The following is a 15078-nucleotide window of genomic DNA, read 5'->3' on the forward strand; positions in this document are numbered from 1 at the left end:
CCGCTAGCCCCTCCTCGTGATGAAGTGTACACATGGTGTTCTTTGGAAGGCTTGATGGAGGGGAGATAAAATATCCCTCCATATTTCTCTGTGATAAATAGATGCTCCCACTTGCCCCCAAAGAATACTGGATTTAATTGTAACCGAAAACATCACAGTTTGACAGTTTTTAATACTGCACTCATCTCCTGAGGCTTGGCAGAGTATCGTGATGGCCGACAGTAACCATGTGGTACTCCATCGTTGGGTATTACTCACAATGTATATTTATTGTTCAATGTCTATCTATTTATGGCAGAGCAAGGAGGCCTAGTATATTGGTGACATTTGCAATTTCCTCCTGGAGGAAAGCTCTGTCACAAGCCTTGCTATGATCTCAATGGTCATGCGTAAAGCACTGCCAGCACTTGGGATCTTTTTTTTTGTGTGTACTAAATCGAGGCTCGTTTAAGAGCTAACACATATAACATATAATAGAGGGAGTTGGAGACAAGAGGGGGAGAGAGACGAAAGTACAACGACAGTAGATAACAGGGACATCGGGAGATCTGTGGAAGAGAGAGGGCTGGGGTGGAGTACAGGGGACAAATAAGATGGAAACTACAAGGACTTTCAGGAAAGAAAACAGAATTTGAAGGAGGTGGATTTGGGGTGGATTAACGGGGGTAGAAAAGATCAATATTTTGGATGGGGAAGATAGGATATGGTGGTAAACAGCTGTTTAGAAGACCTGGAGGGAGGAGTGAGTTTGAAGAGAGTGTGGAAGTTTGTTCCAGAGGCGAGAAAACAGCGGAATGAAAGAGTGAAGGTGAGCAGAGAGTCTTGATTTTGGCAGTTTAACCATAAGAGGGTTGCAGGCAGATCTTATGTGACCTGAAGGAACATTTGGGGGACAGAGCACAGACAGAGCAGGGGGTGCAAACCGAGATAGGAGTTGGTAGAAGACAGAAAGACCACCAACCTGTCTGCGGTGAGAGAGTGAAAGGCCCTCAGAATCAGCTTCATCACAGGGGATTCCAATGATTCTGAAAGCTTTGGCCTCAACAGCGTGACGCCGAGCTAGGTGTGAGGCAGGTGCACCAGCACAGAGGGGAGAGCAGTATTCCATCAAGCTGTGGATGAAAGCTTTGTATGTGGTGATGAGCTCAGAAGTGCCAAGGAAGGACTTTGCATGACGGAGGATGCCCAGTCGGCGACTGGCTTAGTAGGCCAGCTTGGAAATGTGGATTTCCCAGGAAAGATAATGCAGATGGTGAGACCCAAAAGCTTGAGTGACAGAACTTCTTCAAGAGGACTGTTGAGAAAATAAATGGGAGGGTTGTCCAGTCGGTCTTTTCAGAGAGACAAAGTGAGAGTGTGAGATTTGTCAGGATTGAAAGACATGTTCCACTTGTTTGACCATTCTGTGATTTTGACCAGGTCTGCAGAGAGTGAAGAGGCTACTGCCTGCCGATATGAGGGTTGAGATATGGAGCGGCAGAGAGCGGAGTCATCAACAAAGAGATAGAAAGGTTTTTCCAGAGAGTCGGAGAGATCATTGATGAAGACCGGAAAAAGCACAGAGCCCAGAACACTGCCTTGAGGAAATCCATCCTGGACAGGAAGGGGAGATGAGAAAATTGCATTGAGGGCCGCACGTTGACTATGACCCGAGAGGAAGTTTGCGAGCCATGCGTGGGGATTTCCATGGATACCTTAGGAGGAGAGTTTGGTGAGCAAGGCGGGGTGCCAGACCGTATCGAAGGCACGTGATATGTCAAGGGAGACAGCTCTGATTGCACAATGTGGCCACCCTCACGTCTATCTTACCATACCCACTATCATAACACACATTTTCATGCTACATTCCATTCCAACATAGCATATATGTACCTGTCTTGTGACTACAATAGAATGTTTATCATTTGGCATGAGAATGTTGATTTTCCAGATGATAGCTACCTCGTGTTAAAGGAGCTGTGAAAATTGGCTAAAAAAAATTGTGTGTGTGTGTGTGTGTGTGTGTGTGTGTGTGTGTGTGTGTGTGTGTGTGTGTGTGTGTGTGTGTGTGTGTGTGTGTGTGTGTGTGTGTGTGTGTGTGTGTGTGTGTGTGTGTGTTGTACTATGATACCATAAATAACCCGTCGGCTTTGCTGATGCATTTAATCAAAGGACAACATGTACTTCACAAACAATGTGTTCGATTCACTCTATAATTCGCTCGAACTAATCTTCCATCTGCTTGGTAGTCAAATAACATCACCTTCATCATCCAACTTATTCTTCTTCTTTAACGGCCACAATTATTCCCCGTTCTTGTGGGATTTGCCAGGGAGGGATACGTTTGGTTGAACTCTTTCATGAAGCAGCTGGTCAGGCCTGACATGGGTAAGGTTAGGGCAGGAATTTGTAATTTGCCCAGGGTGCTGGCGATAGCCCGCCTACTCTTCGCGAAGGACACCGTGTGATCTTTAACACCCACCAACTAATGCCAGCAGATGGGACGCCTGTCTAATGATGGCACACACCTTGCCCGTGAAAGCCCGAGGTGATAATTTATAACTGGGCCGAGATCCAAACCCAGGTTAGATAGATTAGACAGCTTAAACATGAGTGTGCCTACCTTTAGATCAGGGGTCGCCAACCTTGATGAATCTTGAAAATATTCAATGTTGAAACGCAAGGCAATCACCAATGCCAACCTTGAAAATATACGAATTGATAAGAGTACAAATTTAGTTGTTATAGTTCAATTACAATAATATATATTTAAAGTGAAGGAAAATTTATCTTTACCTTCATAGTGAAAGTTGACACTGCATGGTGTCCACCATTACTGCCTAATCTGGTGTGTATCCTGATAGGGAATCTGCGATGGAGTCCGTCAGATGCTCGTCTGTCAGATGGATTAAAAATTTAGATTTGATTCGGTTCATGTCGGAAAAGCCAGGTTCACAAAGGTAGGGAAGCCACTTTCATTGCTACTTTGCAGTATCCACAAGACTCCAGAAATTTGTGGTGGATTTCCTCAATTTCAACTGAATCTCATTTTAAAGGCTGATAATCTCCATTTACAAAGAGACACAATCAAGATGAAACCGCACACGAATTTGTTCACGAACATCAACTTCCATGAAGGGGTTTGAAGTGAACATCACACAGGGCTCCATCTCCTCAAAATAATTAGATCTGTCGAATTCTTGACTAAGCCTGGTCGGGAAATCGCTGTACTTGGCAATGTCCACGATTCCAACAGCAACTTCATTTTCTGCTAGAGTTTGGAGCATAGATGGAAAATGTTGCATTTTCCTTTTCTGGAGTTGTTGTCTCAGAAGTTTATAAGTCCTGAATGTATCTTGAACAACAGGCAAGGAATATATTACAACTAGTTGATCCCACGGAACCTCCGCCAAAAGACGGGGGGGTTTGAGGTGGAGGACAGCTTTGTTGAGAGAACACACTCGATATACCACAAATAAATAGAGAACAAATACACAAATATCACATGCACACGCATACCGTAGGATAAATATAATTGTTCCTATGGTTGAGGTGTGCAGGAACTGTGAATCTTCTTGTTATGACAATAGGATGTGCAGATAAGTGCTGTTTGTTTTTTTAAATAAACATTGCTACGGAAAAATAAATAACATTACCTTCACAACAACATGATCGCTGTGTGTGTATATGTGTATGTGTGTGTATACGTACAGTATGCATGTGCATGTGGTGTGTGTGTGTGTATGTGTGTTTGAGTATATTTGCATGTGTGTGTATATATGTGTATGTGCATTTTTGTGTGAGTATATGTGTATTTGTGTGTGTATGCACGTGTATTTTCATGTGTGTGTGTGTCTTCTTTCTTACTTATTGTTTTCTTTTAAAAGACAATCAAGGCAGCAATTGTTCCTGGACGATTTTATCAATTTGGAGTTTAACTTCCTCCCCTCCCACCCTCACTCCCCAGTTTCATTCCGTTTTATCGAGGCACTGAAATGAAACTCAATTATTTTGCAGACCAACTGAACTTGACACTTCTGACTTAGTAAAATCAGACTCTCAGTGTTGTCGGTCCCCTACGTAGCTCTATTACAATGCTCCGAAGGAAAACAAACAAAAGAGGAAAACAAATGTGAATCAATCTTTCAACGGAACCCAATAAAGTAAAGCGCTTATCGCACTCTCAGCGAAGCCTGTACCTCTCGCGTTGTGGCGAGGAAAGGGTATTCCAACATGGCGGCTGCTTGCCCCACAGGCGTGTGCTACAGTGCGCTCCGGTTATATATACAGCTCAGTGGGTACGTGGAGGCTCGCTACGTTGCCTTGATGATGCCCCAATAAAGTAAAGCGCTTATCGCACTCTCAGCGAAGCCTGTACCTCTCGCGCTGTGGCGAGGAAAGGGTATTCCAACATGGCGGCTGCTTGCCCCACGGGCGTGTGCTACAGTGCGCTCCGGTTATATATACAGCTCAGTGGGTACGTGGAGGCTCGCTACGTTGCCTTGATGATGCCCCAATAAAGACGAATCCAGGTCGGCAACTGTTAGTTTTTCATGCACTTGTGACAATATCTGAAATAACATCTTTTATATTATTTGTCGCTGCGGGATGGCTCCTCTGGGGCTTTGCAGACAGTGTGGACGTCGTGGCGGTGACGTCACAGTGCTCGGTCATATGTTGGAGCACTGATTATATATATATATATATATATATATATATATATATATGTGTATATATATAGGAATAATTCTTTTCTCAATAACTATATACATTTACATTAGCATATTTTGGAGGAAATACATAATTCCTGGAAATCTTGAATGCCCCACAAACTTAATGCTGAATTTCTTTCAATCTTTTGCATGTCGAACTCATTTCATTGCAGGCCTGATAAGTTTGTTGTGAATATTTAATATCTTTGATGATCTCATTGTGTCTGCGATTTTGTTTTGAATGTTTTAGGTGCAAGTGATCCTTATGTGAAATTCAAGTTGGGTGGTAAGATTGTGCACAAGAGTAGAATCATTTACAAGAACCTGAATCCTGTCTGGAACGAATGTTTCACTGTCACAGTCGAAAAGCTTCCAGAGAACATGATGGTGAAAGTAAGTGTTTCATTCATTCGTCAACTTTCATGTCGTTTAATTTAATTTTTGGTTCGAAGAGTTAAATGATAATACTTTCATACATATCTGAATCCTACATGTTTCAATCGGTATCTAAATGATGGTGACCTTGTGGCAATCATATTAAGAATTTGGATTTGGAACATCTGAAAACCAAGAGTAAAGTACTATGTCACTATGGAATAATTGCTGACCAGTACGAATCTACCTGGCATGAATAATCTTAAAGATGGAGTAATCTGCCAATCTTGCCTGGTCCAGCTTATGTGCAATTGTCCCCTACACTTTGTGGATGGCTACACAAACAATGTAACCTGGCGTCCAAGAATACCCGATAATACTCTTGTTGTAATCTCACGAGACCACCAAGCTTTCACGGCACTTATGTGAGATGAAGACAGAGTATTTCTATTTTATAGTGGAGTGTTTCCCTTGGTGACACAAAATAAGACTATATTGTTTTTAATGATGTTTCCTTTACACATATTTGAAGGTATGACAAAGACAATTCCACCATTTCTGCTTCCGGTCCGGTCTGACTTCTGCTTCCGGTCCGGTCTGAAGAGGACGCAGGCGTCACATGCTCGCCGCTTCTTCGACCGGGCCACTGTCAGTTGCTTTCTTTTTTGGTGGTCGTGCGGATTTTTTGGCCATTGAGTCTGCCCTCTGCATAGCCCCGGCTCTGCTCCCTGCTTCGCCTGCCCGGCTCCTTCGCCTGCTCGCTGTTTCCTCGGCCGCGCTCTCGTGGGTTGTGACCATCGCAGCGGTTTGGTGGCGGTTTCCCGCCGTGATCTAGATTTGTAGCGGCGGCGGTCGAGTGCCGCTGCATTTGCCGCTTTGCCGTGATCAACCTTGGCCTCGTGATCGTCTCTTTGCTCCTGCCTGCCCTCTGCTTGGTCCCGGCTCTGCTCCTGGCTTCACCTACCTGGCTCCTTCGTTTCCTCAGGCCCGCTCCCATGGGTTTGGACCATTGTTTCACCTCCTCAACCTTGGCCTCGTCTCGTCCCTTCGCTCCTGCCTGATATGGCTCTGCGGTACTCCGCCGCAAGGCTCTTTCTGCTCAATACCCGCTCCACCCCATCATGCATCTCTGCCATCAAATCAAATGGACTCCTCCGACGACCCAGGTACATTCACCGTGGCTCCGGTCGTAAGTTTGTATATTTGCAATCGGGTCACTCCATCCCCGTCCTCTGGTCGGCTCAGCGCACTCTCACTCTTCGTCCCAGCGCACCTGGTCACAGCAACGCACACGATCGCACCTCCTGCCTACGAACCCTGGCTAAATCACCTAAATTCATCCCTGCTGTTCAAAACAACATCAGGCTCACCCTGTTCAACACCCGGTCCCTCAACAACAAATGCCTCATCCTGAACGAATACATCCTGGATAACAAACTGGACTTTCTCTGTCTCACCGAAACCTGGCAACAACCTCTGGACTACGACACACTCAACCTCACCACACCCAATGGATATTCCTACGTCAATAAACCACGCTCGGGGGGCCGAGGTGGTGGAATTGCCGTTATTCACCGACAAGACATCAGGACCAGCCTCATCCCCATCGCCTCATCCTCATCATTTGAACACCTGGCTTTTAAACTCTCTGGTCGCATGCAGTCAGTCATGGCTGTCGTCTACCGCCCTCCCAAACCACACCCATCATTCCTGTCTGACTTCTCCTACTTTCTGACCCAGCTCTGTTCCCTCTCCCCCTCAATCCTCCTCCTCGGCGATTTCAATATCCACATGGACTCCACTGACTCCACAATAACCACTGACTTCACTGATTTACTCACCTGCTTTAACCTCACTCAACATGTCGACTTTCCTACCCATATCCGTGGTCACATTTTGGACCTTGTCTGCTCCACTGGATTAAATTTGCACCATCTCTCTGGCTCCGACCTCACCCTCTCTGACCACTTAGCCATCACTCTGACCATCAACATCCCCGCCCCAACACCAAGGCATTATCGCACTATCAACTTCCGTAAGCTAAACGCTCTTTCACCAACCTCATTCTCATCCACCCTCTCTGAAAAAATGTCCACTTCTCCCTTCATTGACCTCCACAGCCCTTCCGACCTCACTGACTACTACAACCACACTCTCTCCTCCTGCCTTGACCAGCTTGCGCCTGTAAAAACCAAAACAGTTTCTTTCACCCACTCTGCTCCCTGGTTTACCCCTGAACTCCGCCTGATGAAAACTCGTGCTCGCCAACTTGAAAGACTCCGCAATAAAACGGGTCTCACAGTTCACTCCCAAGCCTACAAGGACCACCTACAACACTACAAAGATGCCCTCTCCCACGCCCGCTCCGCCTACTACTCTCAAATTATCCACTCTGGCTCCGGAAACCCAAAAGCACTCTTCTCGACAATAAACAAACTCCTCCGCCCCCTGAACACCACCACCCAGTCATTCACAGTAGACAACTGCATCTCCTTCCTCTCTTTCTTCCAACGCAAAATTGACAACATCTACAACAGCTTGACCACCGCCGCACCCGCTCCCCCTCCAACCACCTGCCCCCCCTTGTCCTGCCATCCCCTGTCTCGGTTCTCCCCAATCTCCCCTACTGACCTCTCTGAACTCCTCATAGGAATGCAAACTGCCACCTGCACTCTTGACCCCATCCCCTCCAGCTTTGTCAAGGCCTCCCTCCCTGCTCTCTCTCCACTTATCATTGCAACAATAAACTCCTCCCTGTCTACAGGCATCGTCCCACCTTCCCTCAAAATTGCTGCTGTTACCCCCATTCTAAAAAAACCTGGTCTAAACCCTGACACCCTAAACAACTTCAGACCCATCTCCAACCTACCCTTTCTGTCAAAAGTTTTGGAACGTGCTGTAGCCACTCAACTCAAACATCATCTCTCTGCCAATAACCTGTATGAAACATTCCAATCCGGATTCCGCTCCAACCACAGTACTGAAACTGCTCTCCTCAAAATCACCAACGACCTTCTCCTCTCCTCTGACGCTGGCAACCTCAACATTCTCGTCCTCCTCGACCTCAGCGCCACCTTTGACACCATCGATCACACCATCCTCCTCACCCGACTTGAATCCACCTTTAACGTTACCGGCACTGCCCTCTCTTGGATTAAATCATACGTCTCTGACAGACGCCAGTTCATCTCCATCAATAACTGCAAATCCCCCACTTCTCCCCTCCCCCAAGGTGTCCCCCAAGGTTCAGTTCTTGGCCCCCTCCTCTTCATCCTTTACCTGTCCCCCCTCGGTCACTTAATCTGCCGTCATGGTCTCCAATTCCACTGCTCCGCCGATGACATCCAGCTTTTCATCTCCACCAAGTCCGTCTCCACCGACACCCACTCTATCCTGACAAACTGCATCACTGAAATAAAATCCTGGCTTCAAATCAACTTCCTCAAACTTAACTGTGATAAATCTGAAATAATCATCATTGGCCCAAAAACGCTCACAAAATCCACCCATAACTTCGCCCTCAACATGGACGGTTTCCCAGTATCCACCTCCCCTCACATCCGGAATCTTGGCGTCATCTTTGACCAAACCCTTTCCTTCGACAAATACACTAAACAGATCACAAAGTCAGCCTTCTTTCACCTGAAAAACATTGCCCGTCTCCGCTCATCCCTCTCCTCCACGGCTGCAGAAACCCTCATCCACGCCTTCATCACCTCCCGTCTGGACTACTGCAATAGCCTCCTCTATGGTTCACCCTCAAAAATCACCAATAAACTCCAATACATTCAGAACTCCGCTGCCCGTCTACTCACCCATTCCCGGACCCGTGACCACATCACCCCCGTCCTTTACAAGCTTCACTGGCTCCCCATCCCCCAGAGAATCCAGTACAAAATCCTCCTCTTGACATACAAAGCCCTCCATAACCTGGCCCCATCCTACCTGGCTGACCTCCTCTCCAGACAGACTCCCACCCGCAACCTCCGCTCTGCTGGTACCAACCTCCTGACCCCCTCCATCCGGACCAAATTCAGATCCTGGGGGGACAGGGCCTTCTCCATCGCTGCTCCCACCCTCTGGAACTCACTACCTCACACCATCAGAGACTCCTCCTCACTCACTACATTCAAAACATCACTAAAGACCCACCTGTTCAACACTGCATTCAACATTCAACCCACAGCATTTAAGCCCTGACTATCTCTTCTCCTTCTCCCTCCTTTTGCTTTAAATATTTCCCTATTGATTCTTGTCCTTTTGCAATTGTTGTTTTCATGTATTGTTATGCATTATGTTTTCCACTCTGTCAAAGCGCCTTTGGGCTTCTGGAAAAGCGCTATACAAAATAAATGAATTATTATTATTATTATTATTTCACTCCTTCACAACCACAAACTAGTAAGTATCTGAAAAAAGTCCGTCCGCATCCTCTTTTTATTCGGAATTCTTCTTTTTCCATCTGGTAAACATGACAAAAACAGGTAAAAACAGTGGACAATTTTAGGTGACCTTGACATGATGACATACTTTTGATATCAAAATTAATAGGCTTGAGTGACCGAACCAATATGCAAACCGTGCTCAAATTTCAAGTCAACCAAACAGAAATTGACGATTTTCTGGCATTGACCTTTGACCTTTTGACCACAAAACAATCAGCTTTTAGCGTTATGTTGGTGAACCAATTCAGTGACTCAATATGCAAACGCGTTTCAATTATCAAGTCAATCGGATGAAAGCTCAAATGGTAAAAAGCTCAAGTGGTAAAAAAAAGTTATGGCCCAGACAGACACACAGAAGTGATTGCAAAACCCTGTCTCCCACTGCACGGAAGACGGGCTAATAATATGTGATGATGACAGCTTGACAATGAATACAAAAAAAAATTCATAAGATGGCAACATGCGACAACATTTTGGAACTAGATGACGGCATTTTATTTAGCCACCCTAGTCGGGCAGTGGACCCTAATCCCCTGGGTAGGGTAGGCAGGAAGTGAGAATGTCCAAGTAGGTATCACAAACACGCTCCAACCCGAGAGGCCTCTGAGGCTTCTTTGTATGCTAACATGTATTACAAATTGGCCAATGGCCAAATTTAGCATAAAGGGCTTTGGGAGATGCGCAATTTTACAATCAACTTTTAAATGAAAGCAGCATATGCTTATGAGAAATTATTCTGAAATATGTAATCCGACTGTTTATATTGTTTAACTCTCCTGCGATACTTATTAAATGTACGTAGTTGAAATACTACAAATGTTTGTCTTTGAATTTACTCTTCGTGATGTAAAAACAGTTTGTTAATTGCTGTAAATCTAAAACTCCACTCTATGTGCAATGTTTCTGTGAAAACAGGTGTTTGACCATGACATTGGCATGCCAGATGACTTCATGGGGTCGGCCATTTTGGAAATGGTGAACCTTGAACCTGATTGGTAAATGTTTATCTTTTTTGCAAATCCTCAAACAAAACAGGAATGCTAATGGTGCTTTGAACATGACTACGGTGTTTACTATGTAGATAAGGCTTAGTCGAGACTATCACTCATAACTAAGAAATGGGACTGTCAGCTAAAATATCCATTTGTATCCAATAGGTCGTGCCGGGCCTGGTATCTTTACTGTTTCAATTATCTTCTTCAGTTTCCCTCTGGATTTTGTGTGAGATACTTTCACAATGGCTCATCGTACCCAAAAACTTCAAAAGTGTGACGATTCGCTATAATTAGGACAGGTGTAATTTTAAAAAATTGGCCAATTTCCAGGAAAGAAAAATGTTTGGATGAAAGAATAAAAGATGGAAGAATAGTGCAGGAATGACGGGCCAAATGGCCTCCTCCTGTTAAAGTTTATTGTGATTGATATAAGAAAGGAGCTGAAGGAGGCGTTTATTCGCAAATGTTTCAGGAATTGTGGCTTGAAAAGGCTGAAATATACTTCATGAGCGACATGTGAAGATCTCTCCTGACATGTTTGATTACGTTTTTACCAGCATCAAGAGGTATCATACAGATTTGAGATATTCAATTCTACCTGCAGCGTGGCTCGAAGCAACACCTCAAATTTTGCCAGATGCTCTGCTCCGCTCTTATTGGTTCTCCGTTTGAAAATGATGGACGTAAATGATGAAAATTACACGAGATCAAACTCTCTCAGTTACAACTTTCATCCAAAAACCTGACTTTTTTTCATGTCCACATTTTCATGTATAACCGAAGTTTTCAGTTTCACACAAGGAACTTCTCAACAGGAGGAGGCCATTACGCCCATCAAGCCTGCACAATCCTGCCAATGTTAATGTATCCCTCCATCTCCACTGTTTTGAGGTTACTGACTATCCAATTATAGTTGAAATCTATCCACTAATATCACCACCACCTTTCCACGGATAACATTCCAACCATTAACCTCAATTTCCTGCTCTACCATCATAACAGTTTGTTAGTTATGAATGAAAGTCTGGACAAGGCCTACAATAGCTTTTTATAATTGCGGAAATGTCTGGGGCTGGCAGGATGGCCGAGAGGTACGCACACTCCCCTCCAAGCTGTCTCTCCTGGGTTTGAATCCTGACCCAGCTCCAAACTGTTATCCCGTGTTTCAAGGGCAGGGTGATTCATCAATGTGTGTGCCGTCCCTCAACTGGACGTTAAATGGGCCTACAGTCTGCTGGCCTTAGTTGGTGGATGTTAACGTTCCCACGGTGTCCTTCACGAAGAGTGGGCGAGCTATCGCCGGCACCCCGGACCATTCTAAGTTCCTGCCTTAACCTCAGTCGAATCTCGGGCCTGGCCAGCCGGTTCGTGAAAGACTTGGGCCAATCTCCCCCAGCGCAATTCCACAAGGACACGTAAATAATTGTGGCCATACTCAAGAAGAAGAAGAAGAATTACTGAAAATACTCTGCAAGCTATACCTGGACTGTGTTAGAACCATATAACAGTAATGAGTTTGAAGTTTATACTTTGGAACCAGTCTTGAGAAGAAACTATTTTGAGAAATTTCATTTCATGCTTTCAATCTACTTTATGCACAGGTGCGATTCATTACTTGCACAATGTTCAAGATAGATTTTTTTTAAATGCCTGTGGGGAAAATATTCTTCTAACGTTGCAGTTTTAAAACGCTTGAGTAATGAAACAAGCTATTTCATTTTCATTCTACACACATAATCAATACAATCCAGGAATGTAGGAGGAAATGCTCTTGCCAACGATTCAATGTTATTATTACCTGTGGTCGGTCTTCCTTTTGAATTATGTTGTGGAGTGCCCTCTTGTGGAAGCCTGTCTGTTGCATTGCTTAATGTGGAGCATACACTGGATTATAAACCAATGTCAACAACATCTTTTATCCACCAGGACAGAAGTCTGTCTCAAACTGGAAGATGTCCGCAGCTTAGAAGAGGATATGGGAGAGATTGTGCTGGATGTGCGGTTAGCTCCTGCGACAGATGTAAGTGTTGGCTTGTTTTGCATCTGACATCATTTAAATGAATCCTGAAGTTGGCAATTCTGGTTACAGATCAGAAAGGCCACTGATGAAGCACATTGTTTAACCCTAAAAATACCTGTACACGGATATGTATTTCACAATTTGGCTGTGGTACTATGGGGACCTGTTTGGGAGGGGAGACGAAAACAACACCTGTTTGAGAGGGGAGATTGGCTGGTGGGAATAGGGGATGGAGGAAATGAACGAAAACAAGAGAGAGAAAATGGAGAAAAGTGAGGATGATCTCGGAAATATAAATTAAGGTATAAGAGAGGGTGAGAACAGTGGGAAGAGAAGGTGAATAAGGTTGAAGGAGAGAAGAGTGAAACAATGTGCTATATGTCCAGTGGGAATGTGAAGAAGGGAGGGGGAAGAGGTCTTCATCAAGTCATCATGGCATTAGCGATCTATTCTTACGTGCTGTCTTACCTGTACATTAGTGCTGGGCTGATATCGGAATCGGTAATCGGCGCAGTGCGATATCGGCAATTTTTCGGTATTCATCATCGGCCGATTGCAGTCAGTGTGAGTGCCAATTACCGATTACAGTTGTACTATACTCGATACAACCCACAAATCTTGAGTAGCTTTCACCCTTGTTTAGGGCGAATTTCAATAAACAAATTTTAAAAACAACCGAGCAATTTAGACGTTTCAAGGAGATGTGCATAAACATTGTTTTTTTATAAACAGCTGGTAATTGTCATGTGACGGATAGAAAAAAATTGGCTTCGTAATTGGGAAAACATGTTAATATGGCAAACGACTGAGAAATCGGTTGTTATCAAATTTATTTTGCTTCGAACCTCACAAAGAGAACCAACGTACCTTTCTAAAGCACACTTGATTCATATAAATTAACCAATTGCTTTAGAAACAGCCGTGAGGACAAAGGAAAACACAATTGCTCGTACTGTACCCAACTTCCTGGAAAGTACATCTTGACGTGATACTTTCCAGGCATGTATGAAAGCATCAGTTAAATTTTTTTTTTCACATTTCAAAGGTGAACTGACAGTATTCTGGGCCCCCAAACAAAAGGGGACTATTTCACATGCCCTCTTTAAAAGCCCCATTCTACCACGTTAACATGCATTTCCAGTTTGTGGTGTGCTAGCTTGAGTGTTTCTTCTTCCTCCTTCCTTCCATCTGTGTAAGTGCTGCTTCTTCATGATGGAGATTAACATTCTGCTGCTCGATGCTGAAGTCCAGTATTATTTGGAATTATTTTCTGATTAACCCGCTTGATCAAACTTTGCCGATCGATTTACTGACTGTATGAACGATTGTTCAGAACGGTATCCCTTTGTAAGCTGGGACTGTGTTTTGTCTCGTCTGACCACAAACATCTGACCACACTGATCTCAGTTTGTACTGTGTAGTTTGTACACATGACAAAATGCTTCATTTTATTTCTGCCAATAGATTATCGTATGAGCACATGGTAGCTCATCATTCGTTTAAAAATGAATGGATGCTGTGCTGTTCGATACATCAATAGATTAGACGGTATTCACTTCACAGTATCCACTTCATATGTGCACAATGCACTATGATGTCATTATTTACCACTTTATAATCGGAATCGGTATCGGCCATTTTTTTAAAAATCGGTAATCATTTGTAGTCAAGTTTTGCATAATCTAAAAATATTTCCCCACGTTTCCTGTGTTTTTTTGTTTTGTTTTTTTTTAACCACAAAGCATTGTTTTTATTTGTGGATAAGTTTAGTCATCTATTTGCTGCAATGTTTCGTTATTGAGTCACAAACCTGTAAGCATGTTGTTCATGTCCACACACCTGTTCATGTTCGAAACACCTATAACATCACACACCTGTTCACACACCTATAACATTCAATTTAAATAAGCTGTTCCTTGATCGTAAATTGATGATCATGAACTGATAAGACAGATAGACAGACAGACGGATGGACCGACTTGAATCTTTTCACTTCATGTGCACGGGGTAGGGTAATAACGACAACACTCATGTTCCCTCTCTTTCCATATCATGAAAGGTTCCAAAATAAGTGTAATAGGTTTCACCTGTATGCAATCAGTGCTTTAATTTAAAAATGAAGCTCACCACTTATCTAAGGAGTTTTAAGATGCAACTCACTTGGTCAAACAACAAGGCCAACATGAACACTAAGGCAGTTTCTAAAGAAGTCAGACATAAAGTGGTGAAGAAACACCGTTCAGGAGAGGGTTGTACGAAGGTTTCAAAGTCACTCATTATCTCTTTGAGTACAGCTAAATCCATTATTAAGAAGTGGAAGATGTGTCGTACCACACAGACTCTACCAGATCAGGTCGCCCATCCAAACCCAGTAGCTGGGAAAACAGGAAACTGGTTCGGGATGTCACTGTAAATCCATCAATGACTTTGAAAGATTTGCAAGGCCCTTTGTCCGAGATTGGCGTCAGTGTTCAACAATCAACAATATTCCGTTCCCTTCACAAAGGTGGCCGCCCATTGGAGATTTGGCAAGAAAGAAGCCATTACTGAAA

At 44.0% G+C, this 15078-nt stretch overlaps 1 protein-coding gene across 15 annotated transcripts in view; it reads left to right on the plus strand.

Annotated features, from left to right (window-relative positions):
- The window catches only part of MCTP1 (multiple C2 and transmembrane domain containing 1), a 264386-nt gene that overhangs the window by 110835 nt on the left and 138473 nt on the right, over positions 1 to 15078 (plus strand). For all 15 annotated transcript variants that reach the window (XR_013624092.1, XM_068122490.2, XM_068122489.2 and 12 more), the window contains 3 exons: positions 4942 to 5084; positions 10427 to 10506; positions 12433 to 12526. Coding sequence is in view for 14 of the 15 variants with exons in the window: in XM_068122490.2 (XP_067978591.2) it covers positions 4942 to 5084; positions 10427 to 10506; positions 12433 to 12526 (317 nt within the window). In the remaining variant the exon portion in view is untranslated. The remainder of the gene's footprint in view (positions 1 to 4941; positions 5085 to 10426; positions 10507 to 12432; positions 12527 to 15078) is intronic.

The sequence above is a fragment of the Myxine glutinosa genome, chromosome 7 (assembly GCF_964187855.1).
Source record: "Myxine glutinosa chromosome 7, kmMyxGlut1.1, whole genome shotgun sequence".
NCBI classification, from domain to species: Eukaryota; Metazoa; Chordata; class Myxini; order Myxiniformes; family Myxinidae; genus Myxine; species Myxine glutinosa.